General features: G+C 43.1%; 1 protein-coding gene across 3 annotated transcripts in view; it reads left to right on the top strand.

Annotated features, from left to right (window-relative positions):
- Positions 1 to 2,360: 2,360 nt before the first annotated feature.
- Positions 2,361 to 15,755, top strand: part of Ift52 (intraflagellar transport 52) — a 29,039-nt gene continuing 15,644 nt past the window's right edge. Inside the window, exons 1-7 of one of the 3 annotated variants that reach the window (XR_374472.4) lie at positions 2,361 to 2,777; positions 7,619 to 7,743; positions 8,594 to 8,681; positions 10,575 to 10,704; positions 11,132 to 11,207; positions 13,275 to 13,346; positions 14,979 to 15,105. Coding sequence is in view for 2 of the 3 variants with exons in the window: in NM_001356522.1 (NP_001343451.1) it covers positions 7,625 to 7,743; positions 8,594 to 8,681; positions 10,575 to 10,704; positions 11,132 to 11,207; positions 13,275 to 13,346; positions 14,979 to 15,105 (612 nt within the window). In the remaining variant the exon portion in view is untranslated. Of the gene's footprint in view, positions 2,901 to 7,618; positions 7,744 to 8,593; positions 8,682 to 10,574; positions 10,705 to 11,131; positions 11,208 to 13,274; positions 13,347 to 14,978; positions 15,106 to 15,755 lie in introns of all 3 variants that reach the window. The other 2 variants (NM_001356522.1, NM_172150.5) reach the window with 2 other exon arrangements.

Raw genomic sequence — 15,755 nt, forward strand, 5'->3', positions numbered from 1 at the left:
AAAACCAGGGAGGCCGAAGATGTGTGGCTCTGGGAGTTCCAGGGCAGCCTGGTCTACAAAGTGAGTTCCAGGCAGTCAGGGAGATACAATGTGACCATATCTCAAAAATAAAAGTCTCTTAGAATAAAGCAAGAATTGTCTAGAATGAACCAGAAAGTGATCTAGAAGGGTCTTGACGAGACCTTCCCTCCTGATCTGGACCTGGTTATCAAGTTCATGTGCTTTACCGTAAGGACAGAGCTGATCTTGGAGGCCAGTATTCTGGCTAGCTATTAGGCTGTAGGTGTTCAGAATTCATCATTTCAGAAGGTAATGCTGACTAGCCAGACGTGGGCATGTGATGCATGTTCAAGACACTGCCCATGCGCTGTAGATTATTCTGTTTTACTTTAGTTTCTTTCCCACAAACTCCTGGCACACACTTCAGGGTAGCCTCATTAGCTGGCTGGTTTGGGGACAATGGGAGGACTTTTCTTTGAATCAGTGTATGCTGGTGATTTTTACTGACTTTCCCTCTATATTTGGTCCCACTCCTTTCCTCTCAGTTTTGTCCCCTTTGTCCCTTGCCCTAGGAATGAAGAGGGGAGGCAGGGCTCAGGGCTGGGACACATTAAAAACCAAAGAGAACACCTGCAACACTGTTCTATTGGAGATCAAAGCTCAGTCAAGAATTACTATTAAGCTTTGATACGGAAAGAAACTGGTTCTTATCTTTCCTAGTGTGGGTTAACTGCTAGAGGTGAGACACAAGGAGAGGACAAATCTTCCCTCTTACAGGAGGGTGACTGTCCGAAACCTGAACATGCTGCCAGAAGTCCACAATCAGCTGTTCTAAGATTGTAAAGTCACAGAATGCTTCACCAAGATAGAAAATGAACAAGTATACTATGAAACTGACATATATATATATATATATATATATACATATATATATATATATATATATGAATATCCCATTTCAAAATTTGTATTGATGGGGGCTGAAGAGATGGCTCAGAGGTTAAGAGCACTGGCTGCTCTTCCAGAGATCCTGCGTTCAATTCCCAGTAACCACATGGTAGGTCATAACAATATATAATGAGGTCTGGTACCCTCTTCTGGTGTGCAGTCATACATGTAGGCAGAACACTGTATACATAGTGTTCTAAAATATATCCTTTTGAAATTCGTATTTGGCCAGGCGATGGTGGCGCACACCTCCCAGCACTTGGGAGGCAGAGGTAGGCAGATTTCTGAGTCTGAGGCCAGCGTGGTCTACAAAGTGAGTTCCAGGACAGCCAGGGCTACACAGAGAAACCCTGTCTTGAAAAAAAACAAACAGAGCAAGAGAGAGAGAGAGAGAGAGAGAGAGAGAGAGAGAGAGAGAGAGAGATTGAGATTCATATTTGTATGTGTGTGTGTGCGCGCGCGCATAAACATGCCACAGAATACTTGTAGAGGTCAAGAGGACAATTTACAGAAATCGGTTCTCTACTTCGATTATGTGGGACTCGGGGATTTAACTCAGGATGTCAGGCTCAGCCTTTTTACCTGCTGAGCCATCTCAATTCAATCCATAATCCTCATAATAAACCTTTAGAATCTATCCTCAATTTACACGTAGAAAATGCTCCAATTAAGCAGCATGTTCAAGTTCACCAGATACAAGTCATTTCTCAGACACCGGACTTCGGAGCAGCTGACTCTAAAACCCTCAAGCTCCTTCTGCAACTTGGTACAGTGAGAGAACTGCTCCAGGAGCTGCTCCCGGTCTGGTGTCCTGGCACTTCTAGTACACTTACAGTACCGAATGATCCCGTGACTTGCCCAAGTCCAGATCCTGATCATTTGCATCCTTAATTGCACACTTGATCATTTGCATCCTTAATTGCACACTCTATTCAATTCTGCAGCACTCCACTAGAAAAGTTTCCTGGCTGAGACTTAACTCAATGGTACAGCTCACGATGTGGAAGGCTCTGGATTTGATCTTCAGTGGGAGAGAAGAGATCGTTCTCTTTCACACTCTTTCCCACTTTCTAAAATCGTCATAACCACAGTCGTGAAAAGTGCCTTAAAACTTGTGTATTTTAATATCCTTAACGCATACTGCTCTGTATTAAGACATAGATGAAAATAAAAACTGCTGAGCTTCCTACATGTGCCTGCTCCAAGTTTTGAGGCTGCAGAGGCTTTGACTACAAAGCCACAGACAGCCCTCTCTCAGTGAAGCCTCTGCGGAAGCAAGCGTGTTTCCCGTTTCCATGGCAACCGTTGGCCCAAGCCAGTACCTCTTCCCGAAACGCTTCCCCAGCTCCACAATAGTACTACATCTCCGGCGCGTCACCACTCCCTACCCCAGCTTCTACTTCTAAATTTTGGTAAGACCTGGCATTTTAGGTCTCCTGATCGCTACCCGGCAAGAGCCTGCCCGGAACCTGCGTCCAGGCCAGGCCGGGGCGTGGCTTGCCGCAGCAGTCCCCGCCCATAGGCAGGCCGGAATTCCCGGCCTGGGGACCTACCATCTTATTGGTCTTTAATAGCAGTTGCTAGCAAATGAACAATATAGGTTCCCTATTAAAAAGTGACTCCTTCAGTTTGGATACAGTCTTTACCGGGAAACGGGCCAGCCCAGCGCTAGCCCCGAACCCCTACCCAACAGCCCCCAGCGTCCGCAGCCACCAGACACAGCACGTCTGTCGCGCTGTCGTCATCACGCCACGACGGAAGTCACTCGGGGCCCGGAGCCACGCCTTCTCGGCGCGCGGCCTTGGATACCTGGCGGCCTCTGGCCTCAGGTAAGGAGAGGTCGGGTTGTGCGGGCCGCCAGGTCGTTGGTCTGGCTGGAGACGATGACGGCCTCGCCATGCCGCTCTGGAGACCCCTAGGCCAGCCTTGTGGGAATCCCGAGGTCGGCAGAGGTAAACTGAGGACGCGGAAGTGGGCTGGGAACTGGTCCTGGCGATGATGTAGAATTTCTAGCTCCTCGGACTGCGCGGATTTGTCGTAGTCCTGTAGAATATGAAAAAACCTAGGATGGGGAGCCATCAAATCAGACTCAGCTATCGTTGCAACCACGCTTGGTGTTTTTCGTCACTTTGGCAAAATTTAGTATACCATGTTAGATTATTGAAGAAAAAATAAGAGAATGGTTGGGCAGTGCTACCCAAATATTGTTTCAATATTCTTATTATTACCGATTTTTAAACCTTATCCTATTCTTAGGGAAACTCATTTCTAATTCTAATAGGACAGGACCCCAGATCTACTGCTCCTTCAGAAGGAGGTGGTGGGGTTAAACTACAGTAAACTGTTACCTCGAAGTGTATTCTTCCGTTAAGAGCAATTCAGTACTCAGAGAAGGGTATTCACTTTTCCCAGAAATCTGCTCCCACCCCAAATACGTCTCAAAAGCAGAAAAATATAAATCTCAGTACTGTGATGTTTGGGTTCTTTGTGGCACCGTGTAGTAATAGGTCAATATCACTAACATGATCGTTGTGACGTTCTAATCAGGAAACTGGAGAAGGCAGAGTACAGCATTGTAGGTACACAAAATGAAAACAAGCATGTTCAAGTACAGCTCTGTTAGCCGGCTGTGATGGCACACACCTTTAACCCCAGCTTGGTCTACAGAGAGAGTGACAGTGCTACACAGGAGGAACACTGTCTCGAAAAACCATAAATAAATAAACAAAGAAAGAAAGAAAACCGGCTGGTGAGATGGCTCAGTGGGTAAGAGCACCTGACTGCTCTTCCGAAGGTCCAGAGTTCAAATCCCAGCAACCACATGGTGGCTCACAACCATCCGTAACAAGATCTGACTCCCTCTTCTGGTGTGTCTGAAGACAGCTACAGTGTATTTACATATAATAAATAAATAAATCTTTAAAAAAAAAAAAGAAAGAAAACAAGCAAAAAAATAGCCGTGTCATGTGAAGTCAACATGACAAAATGTTTTCAATTTCATTGAAGGGGTTAAGGCTGCAGCTTAGTTAATAGACTGCCTGCATGAGACCCTGGGTGTCTGCCTGGTCCTCAGAACAGGGAAAAAAAAAAAAAAGTCATTTGAGAGGCAGCGGCATGGCGGCAATGTGCCTGTAATCCCAGCACCCAGGAAACTAAGGCAAGACATTAAAGAGTTCAAGGCCGTCCTCCACTGCACAGTGCATTAGAGGCGAACCTAGATTATAGGAGATTGTCTCAGAAGAAACAGTATATTGAAGGTCTCTCCTATCAGCTCTTAAAACATGGATTGGAATTGTGCAGTCGCCTAGTAATTTAGGTAAAAAACAATGGTACCCAATATGAGCATCAGAGTAGTTTCAAATGGACCAAAAATAGTTTATATATATATATATATTTCTTTTTTATTTACATTTGTTTGTTGTGTGTATGTGGTACTGAGTGCTCATGGAAGAGAAAGGACGTCATCCTATGGGTGTTTCAGGCTTGGGGGCAAAGTGTCTGCAACTACTGAGCCATCTCTTCAATCTACAAGTGGACGTAAATTTCAGTGTTAAAAAATTATATCATAGGGCTGAAGAAATGGCTCAGTAGTTATAAAAACACTGGCTGTTCTTCCAGAGGACCCAGCTTCAAATCCCAGTACCCAGTACACATGGCAGTTTACAACTTCTGTAACTGCAGGGATTGGACACCTTTATACACATAGACATACACTTTGGCAAAACACCAATGCACATAAAAAGAAAATACATAGCACGTTTGCCTGCACAAGACCTACAACAGATTGGGCCTGTCAACATTGTCTCGTGGAGGGGACAGGTCAGGAGGCCTTGCCCCTCCCTGAGACTCTGTGGGCACTTAAAAGTTGCTGGGACAGGGGAGACATTTTCTTCAATGGTAAGGCATCACCACACATTTCTCACATTCCCACAAGCAATCCAAACTATGGTTATTTAAAAAAAAAAAAAAAAAAAAAAAAAAAAAGACATGAAAGTAGAGGGAAACCTGTCTGGGAAGAAGGGAGTCAGTGAGCGGGCACAGGAGCTCATAGGGAGAGGGTGGTGCAAGTACCTTATGTGCATTCTCGGAATTATCACATTAATATATGCTAATACATTTGTTTGTTTGTTTGTTTGTTTGTTTCGAGACAGGGTTTCTCTGTGTATCTCTGGCTGTCCTGGAACTCACTCTGTAGACCTGGTTAGCCTCTAACTCAGAAATCCGCCTGCCTCTGCCTCCCAAGCGCTGGGATTAAAGGTGTGCGCCACCACCGCCCGGCCTAATAAAAATCTTAATAAAAAGGAGTTATATCACAAAAGCCCAAGAAAAAGACAAAATTGGATATACTTAAAAATCTTACCACAGGGAAAGCTCTTCTAAATGCATTGTGCCTTGCAGAATCCAGAATGAGAAACATTAATACTTTTGGATTTATAAAATGATTTATGACCTGCAAAATTAAGTCAAAAGTTAAGCAAAAATTAAGTTACCAGAAGCCACGACTAAAGGCAAATAAACTTTTGAAAAACTTTTTTGATGGCTGATTAGAAAAGTATATTCACTACTACTCAGGACGAAGATTAAGATTTTGCCAGGCGTGGTGGCGCACGCCTTTAATCCCAGCACTCGGGAGGCAGAGGCAGGCAGATTTCTGAGTTCGAGGCCAGCCTGGTCTACAAAGTGAGTTCCAGGACAGTCAGGGCTATACAGAGAAACCCTGTCTCCAAAACAAAACAAAACAAAACGAAAAAACAAAAAACAAACAAAAGTATAAAACCCCATGGAAAAATGACCAGAGGACTCAGGAAAATGAGAAGAAATACAAATGGTCGATGGCCAATGTGGTAGTTTTTCCTTATCTGCAGTAGCTATTCTAAGACAGTCAGTGGATTCCTGGGACTACAAACAGTATCAAATTGTGTGTGTGTGTTTATAATAACTAATATTACTGGGGCTGGAGAGATGACTCCAGGGTTAAGAGTACTGGCTGTACTTCCAGAGGTCCTGAGTTCAATTCCCAGCAACCACGTGGTGGTTCATAACCCTCTATAATGTTATCTGATGTCCTCTTCTGGCATGCAGGCATACATGCAGATGGAGCACTCATAAGTATATAAATAAGCAAGCTGATAATACAAAGTAAAATTTGTTTTGAATTGGTTTCTCTCAAAATACCTTATTCTGGGCTTACCGCTGTGGTTGAGATTATACAGTGCCTGTGTGGCAATGCATTATTAGGATATTGTCATGGTGCACTGACTAGAGCCCTATGATACCAAGACCATCAGTCTGATTGACAGAATTGGTAACTGAATGACTAATAGCGAGGTAATATGAATAGCATAGGCTACACGAAGAAATGACTCATGTCCAGGGCTAGGTAGTGTAGGATAGTGTTAAGATCTCATCATACAAGCTTGGAGGGACATACCTTTAATCCTAGCACTCAGGAGGCAGTGGCAGGTGGCTCTCTGTGAGTTTGAGGGTAGCCTGTGAATTTGAGGGTAGCCTGGTCTATAGAGCTGGTTCCAGGACAGCCAAGGCTACACACACACACACACACACACACACACACACACACACACAAATTGTCTAAAAAAAAAAAGATTTCATTATACTACCCAGATGGTTCTTATTTCTGGAACTTTCCATTTAAATTTCAGACCATATTTAACCTCTCTTAAAACTAGACCCTTGAGAAGCAAAGCCACAGATAAGAGCCTTTTTGTTGTTGGTGGTGGTGGTAAAGATGACAAAGACTGAAAAATAGTGGTATGTGGGAACAAATTGTTAACGGAAATATAGGTTATTAGTGTTTTGAAGGGTAGTTTGTACAATACCACATTCACATGTTTTTAGGGAGATGGAGAGATGGTTCAGCAGTTAAGGGATACACTGCTCTGGCAGAGGACTCTGGTTTGGTTCCCAGCACTCACATCCGGTGACATATAACTGTCTGTAAGTCTGCTAGGGAACCTGCCTCCTGGCACATGTGTATACATACATATAAGTAAATTTAAATGAGGCTAACTGGCATGTAGATGCAGACCTTAAATCCCAACACTTGGAGACAGAGACAGGTGAGTCTCTGTGAATTTGAGGCCATCTTCGTCTACATAATGAGTGTCAGGACAGCCAGAGCTACATAGTAAGACCCTATCTCAGATAGATAGATAGACAGACAGACAGAATTTTTAAATGAGTCTAGGTAAATAGATAAAATTTTAAAAGTCTAGGAATGTTTTTAGTCTTTTACTATAGCAAAGAAAATTGACAAAACATGCCATTAAGTTTATGATTGGTTAAATAGTTGTATTATGTCCTCAATACAGAATACTGTGTAGTTACTTGGAAGAATTGGTTCATATGTAAAGGAAGGTTTTCGTATATGCAGTGTGTTTCAGAGTAGCATTTATGGTAAGATCTTATTTTATAAAATAAGTTGTGCCTAAAATAATATGGAGACATATACCCTACACTTGTCAGGAGTGAGCAATCTCAGCATACAACAGGAGGGTGGTGGTAGGAAAAGACATGAAAGTAGGCAGGTAGGAGAGCCAGAGTACACAGCCTGAGAGCTAAAGCCAGGCAGGCTCAGGCTGGGTCGGCTCTCTCAGCCTTTGAGGGCACTTTTAAATTACTGCTTCTTTGGTTTGTCTTTATCTATAAGGTAACCATGGAGAAGGAGCTGCGGAGTACCATTCTTTTCAATGCATACAAAAAGGAGGTGTTTACCACCAACACTGGCTACAAATCTTTGCAGAAAAGACTTCGGAGTAATTGGAAGATTCAGAGGTGATTGTGGGTACTGCTTTCTGAGTGATAATGGTGACCTGATGGTAGAACTTGTCAATAGTTTTAAGATTGGTTAGCGTATTATTAAGTTGCCCTCCAATAAAAAACCAAAGATTCATTATAATTATGCATATATAATATTTTAAGATATCAGACGTTTTCTCCATATTTTATATTTAATCTTAGCTAAGAGACAGACACATTTTAGGTTTGTTTAACATTTCAGATTAGGGAAGGAAAAGTGAGAATTAAATGAAAATGTCTTTGTTTTCAGATGAGCTTTCTTTAAATGTCTTTTCCCCCTGTGGACATGAGGATGAACTGAAGACCCTACACAGGCTACACAAGCACTCTACCACTCAGTTACAGCTCTACTCCGTAGGGTTTGGGGGTTTGTTTTGTTTTACTTTAATGAGTGAAAACATGTAGTTGTGTAAGTTAAGGTTAGAGCCAGGCTTTGTGGCATGTGCCCGAGTCTCGGCACTTGGGAGGTAGCAGTAGAGTAGGGCTTCAAGGTTAGACTTGGCTACATAGTAATTTTGGCACTAATCTGGGCTATGAGTCCCTGCCTTACAATATAAATATACTAATGGAAGAGTTTATTGAATTAGCATTTGGAAGACTTCTTTATACTTTAGTGGTGGTTAACTTGAACTCCTTTGCTTATTGGGAGTTTCTGAACCTAGCCTGGATGCCTCTAGGGCAGTCCAGTGAGGGGCTCTCACTTGGGGAAAGAGGCTGCTCTAAGGTCCTGTCTCAGTCTTTATAGTTCTATATAGTCAAGAGGCTACAATAACTCATAAATTGACTTAAATTATGGCTCTAATTTACTCTTAAAATCACTTTTCAGCTTGAAAGATGAAATCACTTCTGAGAAGTTAATTGGGGTGAAACTATGGATCACAGCTGGACCAAGGGAAAAGTTTACTGCTGCTGAAGTAAGGAGTATTCATACAGAAACCAAGAGAGGCCAGGGCAGGCAGGGGTCTGAAATCATGGATTTGAGTCTCCCTCTACACCTGCTAGGTTTTCTTAGAGTAGTCGTCTCCCCTCTGTGGCGATGACCTGTGACTCCCCACAGAGTAAGCCCACTGGGAAGGTAATTAAGGGTCAGACACACTTCTTTGCCATAATTTACTTTGAACATAGGACAGCTGTGTAGGCCAGTCTAGCCTCAAATCTGTGATCTTCCTGTGTCCACTATCTGAGTGCTGGAATTACAGGTGTACCCCGCCATGCCCAGTGTACCTATCCATTTAAACCCATAATAAGAAAGGTGGCATTTCACCTTTCTTTCTTTCTTTCTTTGTTTCTTCCTTTCTTTGTTTCCTTCTTTCTTTCTTTCTTTCTTTCTTTCTTTCTCTCTCTCTCTCTCTCTCTCTCTCTCTCTCTTTCTTTCTTTTTTTTCTTTTTTTTTTTTTTTTGGTTTTTTGAGACAGGGTTTCTCTGTGGAGCCCTGGCTGTCCTGGAACTCATTCTGTAGACCAGGCTGGCCTCGAACTCAGAAATCCGCCTGCCTCTGCCTCCCGAGTGCTGGGATCAAAGGCGTGCACCACCACACCCGACAAGGTGGCGTTTCTTATATAAGTGTATGCTAGTCCTGAGTGCTGGCTCCTCTGTGCAGTGCTGGGGAGCAAACCCAGGGCCTGTGCCTGCTAGGCAAGTATTTCTACCTCCTGAGCTACGTCCTCAGTCCCCCGTGAGCATTTTAGAGCTTAATGATCAAAGGTAAACTTGGAGGTAGATCTTTGTGTTTTGTTTTTGATTTTGATTTTTCAAGATAGGGTCTCTGCTGTCCTGGAACTTGCTTATAGACCAGGCTGGACTCAGACGCACAGAAGTCCTCCTGCCTCCGCCTCCCAAGTGCTGGGATTGAAGGTGTGTGCCACCCCTTCTGGATAGCTTTGTTTTTGGAATGAGGGTTTCTATATATACCACTTTTGTCCACAGGATCACATTCTGTTGACTAGCCTGGCCTTGAACTCACAAAAATCCACCTGCCTCTGGCTCTGGAGTGTTGGAATTAAAGGCATACACCACCACACCTGGAAGAGATAGATTTTTTTTTTTTTTTTGTGGTTTTCAAAATACAGGCGTATTTTATTTTTATTTTTTAAATCATTTCCAATTTTTTTAATTAGGTATTTTCTTCATTTACATTTCAAATGCTATCCTAAAAGTCCCCCATAACCCCCCCCCACTCCCCTACCCACCCATTCACACTTCTTGGCCCTGGTGTTCCCCTGTACTGGGGCATATAATTTTTGCAAGACCAAGGGCCTCTCCTCCCAATGATGGCTGACTAGGCCATCTTCTGATACGTATGCAGCTAGAGACACGAGCTCTGGGAGTACTGGTTAGTTCATATTGTTGTTCCACCTATAGGATTGCAGACCCCTTTAGCTCCTTGGGTACTTTCTCTAGCTCCTCCATTGGGGGCCCTGTGCTCCATCCAATAGCTGACTGTGAGCATCCACTTCTGTGTTTGCCAGGCACCGGCATAGCCTCACAAGAGACAGCTATATCAGGGTCCTTTCAGCAAAATCTTGCTGGCATATGCAATGGTGTCAGTGTTTGGAGGCTGATTATGGGATGGATCCCTGGGTGTGGCAGTCTCTAGATGGTCCATCCTTTCGTCTCAGCTCCAAACTTTGTCTCTGTAACTCCTTCCAGAGATAGATCTTATATAGAGAGAAAATTTTATACTATCCTATGACCATTTAAATGGCTAAGGGATCTGTAGTACTTACTTGTAGTTAATGCCTTATTTGTGCTGTAGGTATTTTAACAAAGGCTTTTGCCCACAGTCATTGTTTTTTTCCTTCCCGTAGTTTGAAGTCCTGAAGAAGTATCTTGACAGTGGTGGGGATATCCTTGTGATGCTGGGAGAAGGGGGAGAATCCAGATTTGATACCAATATTAACTTTCTTCTAGAGGAATACGGAATCATGGTTAATAATGGTGACTATCGTCTTACTACATTTTATCTGTTTCTTTGTCCATGAGTATGCCACGTGTACATATGGAGGTCAGAGGGCAATGGGGTGGAGTTGGCGCTCTCCTTCCACCATATGGACTGCGAGGTTCAGACTCAGGCTTTTAGGCGTGATGGCAAGCACCTTTACTCACTGAGCCTTCTTTGGTTTGGTAATTATTATTTTAAACAAAGGTATCGATTGCCTATTGAATCTTTTTATCCTAGCTTTCTTGACCTGCTGGTATCCTGGGAAGACCCTCTTGCCAGGGTGCCATGGTTACACATTCTGAGCTCACTAACAGACTGGACCTTTGATAAAATGGAAGGGATTTGAGCAGAGTTCTAGTTTCTTTTCATTTATGTCAAGCTTGTTTCTACTCTAAAATGTATCTTCCTGTTTTGTGCCTTAAGATGCTGTGGTTAGAAACGTGTATTACAAGTACTTCCATCCTAAGGAAGCTCTGGTTTCAGACGGAGTGTTGAACAGGTGAGAGTGTTGAAGCTGAACACCCTGCCCGTGCCTGTCCCTGTCCATACCACCTCACTGCCGTACCTCCCTTCTCGGCTGTCTCGCTTTGTTTACTTCTTTTATTTATTTATTTATTTATTATATTCAAGTACACTGTAGCTGTCTTCAGATGCACCGAGGGCATCAGATCTCATCACGGATGGTTGTGAGCCACTATGTGGTTGCTGGGATTCGAACTCAGGACCTTCAGAAGAGCAGTCGTTGCTCTTAACCGCTGAGCCATCTCTCCAGCCCTTATTTACTTCTTATTCCTCAAATTATATTCTTCCAGCTTTGGAAACCTTCTCATTACCTTTGATCCACTCCAAGTGGGAATTTCCACTCCAAGTGGGATTAAACTGTGTATTACTGGAAAGCCTGGAAGTAGGGTCGCCGTTGAGTACAGATTGACTGAAGGCATCTCAGCATTAGGACCCAGTTCTCAGATTTGCATTTCTGTTTGTGGAGCTGAATATCTTGGCTTGTTTGTCCGTCTGTTAAAGTCAATATTTTTTAACTAGGTCTCCATATGTAGTCCAGTCTGGCCCCAAACTTATGATCTTCCCGCCTCAGCCTCCCAAGTGTGTGCTGCTTTAGCCAGATTCCAGCAGGTTTGAACAGTTCCCTTATTCATGGCTGCTTGCCACGCTGTCTAGAGACAGCATGATATGATCTGGTCTCACCATTCCCTCAAGAGTAGTTCCAGGTTTGCTGTTTGAGCCCTCCTAGGCCCCATCCCAGGCCCCATGCATACTCCGGACTGAGCCTGATTTCACCTCATGAAGCCTGTGGCTGAGTCAGCTTTTACTGCTCTAGATCCTAACAGATGGGGGGCTTTGGGAATCGGAAGGGAGTCTATGAGATGGCCGCATAGATGGCCCATGGGCTACTTCCCGTGTTGTAAATTATTTGTCCTACACTTGAGCCTACCATGTGCAAGCACTCTGCTGATCCTGGTTGTACAGTGTAGAATGTGGATCTAGGTTGTAGACGCTTTCCTCAGGACTCAAGATGGAGGAACTGAGAGTATGGCTATACACACTGTGATCCCCACACTTAGTAGTCTAATATAGAGGACTGGTGCAATTTTAAAGCCAGCCTGGGCTGAATAGTGAGTACCAACTATGCCAACCAGTGCTAAATGGAAAGACTTCCTTCTTCCTTTCCTTTCCTTTGTTCATCCTTTGAGAATTTCATATCCTGTCTTTTGATCATATTACCTCCCATATCCACCCCATCTTCCCACACCTCCCAATTTTGTGTCCTCCCTTTTAAAGACCCTATTCCTAAAGCACAAAAAAGGAACTGAACTGAACATCTGTCTAGTTTTTTCTTATTTTATTTTTTTGAGTCAGGCTCACGTAGTCCAAAGTAACTTTGAACTTCTGATCTATCTGCGTCTCCCTCACACTCAAGTGATGAGTGTACCACCAGACCCTGTATACGTGTTCCTAGGGATGGAACCCAGGGCCTGGAACGTGTTAGGCTAGCACTCTTCCCACTGAGCTATATCCCACCCCAAGCCTAGGTCTCTTGTTACTGTCAATCTGTTTGTTTGTTTGTTTGTTTGTTTGTTTATTGAGACAGGGTTTCTCTGTGTAGCCTTGGCTGTTCCTCAAACTCCCTTGCTCTGTAGACCAGGCTGGCCTCCAACTCATAAGGATCTACCTGCCTCCTCTTCTTGAGTACTGAGATTAGAGGTGTGCGCCACCACCACACTGGTTTTTTGTTTGGTTTTGTTTGTTTGAGATCCATTGTCTACCTATGTAGACTTAGGTAGCCCAGAACTCACTCTGTAGGTCAAGTTTGACTGAAACTCACAGAGATCCATCTGCCTTTACTTAACAAGTACTGGGAATACCTGTACCACCATGCCTGGTTCAAGCCTAATCTCTATCTGAAAAGAATGTGGGTTTGTGGGTATGCTTTTAATTTTTAAAAACTGGCAAAGTACAGAGTCCTTTGTCTGGTTCACACTTACTGTTGATGAGGCAGTGTGAAGTCTCCCAACATTTTGCTTATTTGATTTTAATATTTTTCTTTTAGAGAAATTAGCCGAGCTGCAGGAAAGGCTGTGCCTGGAGTCATTGATGAAGAGAACAGTGGGAACAATGCCCAGTAAGTGTGTCTTCAGCTCTCTGAAAGGAGGGCACTCTCTCTTCCGAGAGTTGCCTTTCTCAAAATGAAGAGTTTTCTGCTTATAGAAGTAATTCTCACCAAAAGACCTCCAAAACCATCACTAACAGAAACCAAATTGGGAGCTTGAGAGATGGTTAAAAGTAGATACAGTTCTTGCAGGACCTACGGTCATTCTCAGAATCCATATCAGAAGAGCTCACAGACACCTGTAACTCAAAGAACCTGAAGTCCTGTTCTGGACTGTGGGTACTGTACACATGCATATGCACACAGTTAAAACCAAAAGAAAACTAGCTCTAATCCATGATGATCTGACAAGATGTAGATGGTTATTTCAATTTTCTTGTACTCATTGAGACTTACTTTGTGACTAAGTATGTGGTCAGTTTTAGAGAAGGTTCCATGAGGGCCTGAGAAGAAGATATATTCTTTTATGGGTTAAGTGTTTTGTAGCTATGTTAGGTCTGTTTCAGTCACGCCAACTGGTAGTTCCCGGATTTCTGTTTAGTTTCTGTCTGGATGACCTGTTGATTTTGAGACTCAGGTATTGAAATCTCTCTCCCACTATTACTGTGTGACGGTCAATGTAGGATTGAAGCTTTAGTAATGTTTCTTTTACAAATATGGATGCTCTTGCATTTGGGGTATAGATGTTAAGAATTGAAATATCTTCTTGGTGGACTTTTCCTTTAATTGGTATGACGTGTCTTTCCCCATCTCTTTTGATTAATTTTGGTTGGAAGTCTATTTTGTTAGATAGCAGAATCGATACACCAGCTTGCTTCTTGGGTCTATTTGCTTAGAAACTCTTTTTCTAATCCTTTACTCTGAGGTAATGTCTCTGGGTTGCCTTATCTGGCCTTAATCCTAGGGAGGTTCCTAGTCTTACTGCAACTTGATATGCCACCCTTGGTTGATCTCCAAGATTAGCCTATCCTTTTCTGAAGAGGAACGGAAGAGTGGATGGGGGAAGGACTGGGAGGCGAGGAGGGAGGAAAAGCTAAGGTTGGGATGTAAACAAAACAAAGCAAAAACCCATGGTATAGCTTAAAAGGAAGCAAAGTAGTAATTTTACCCTGTAAATCTGTGTTCCTCCCTGAAGAGAATTGTTGTATCTTACAAGTATGGAATTTAGATTTCTAGGTCTCCCCCAGTATAACGATATAAGTAAGTACTTTATTCTTTTAAATGACTGAATTAAATTGGCTGCACTCTAATTTATCTAAGTAGTGATAGAGGTAGAGGTAATTGTCCAACTTTGTGTGTTGCCAGAACTTAGATTCAGACCTATGTAGCAGGCCCCAGAGTCTATTTTTTAATTTTAGACAAAGCTTTCTATCACAGGCTGGCCTGGAACCTGCTATGTAGTGTGAGCTGGCCTCACACACGGTCTTTTTGTGTCAGGCCTTGAATACTGGGATTTTTACTTATTGGGGGACTGGGGCCGTAGACACATGCACACTAGCATATGTGTGGAACTAAGTTCTCTCCTGCTGCTGCTCGGGTTCTGGGGATTGAACTCAGGGTTGGTGGTAAGTGTCTTTCCTTGCTGAGCCATTTAATGCTCTGAAAACCCATTCTGCAGTCACCTGGGTGTTTGCTTTCTTACAGGGCTCTCACCTTTGTCTACCCTTTTGGTGCCACATTGAGCGTCATGAAGCCAGCAGTGGCCGTGCTATCCACAGGCTCTGTCTGCTTCCCACTGAACAGACCCATTCTAGCTTTCTATCACTCAAAGGTATTGACTTTCTTAGATATGGGGGTATTGTTATGTTGTTGAAGTATAGAACCACTTTATAATAGGCACATGCCTTTAATCCCAGCATTTGGGGGGTAGAGGAAGTTGGAGCTCTGTGAGTTGAGTTCCAGGCCAGCCAAGGGTACATAATGATGCCCTGATTTGAAAAAAAAAAAAAAAAAAACCCCAACAAAATCGTCATATTTTTCCTGTGACGCACTTGCTTTTTATGAGGTAGAACCTGAAGTCTATTTTCCCACTGAACAATTGGATTTATTTCTAATTATTTATAATTATGAATGCAATATAGAATCTGTGTGTTTCAGATTGTTGGGTGCAGGGTTTTGTTTTTTTTCTTTTTAAATTTTTTTTGTCTTTATGTGTGTATGATATATGTGTGCATGTGTGCACATGCATGCATGTATCTGCATACGTATGTGATTATGGGCACATGTATTCTGTGGCACACAGATGGAGGTCAGAGGACAAGCTTGGAAGTTGATCTTCATCTTGAACTTTGTGTGAGACAAGGTCTCTTATTTTGTTGCTGCTATGTATGCCAGGCTAGCTGGCTCACAAAGGTCCAGGGATTTTCTCTTCTCTCCCTCCACACCCATAGCCACACAGGAGTGCTGTGGTTATGGACACGT

The sequence above is a fragment of the Mus musculus genome, chromosome 2, assembly GCF_000001635.26.
Source record: "Mus musculus strain C57BL/6J chromosome 2, GRCm38.p6 C57BL/6J".
NCBI lineage: Eukaryota > Metazoa > Chordata > Mammalia > Rodentia > Muridae > Mus > Mus musculus.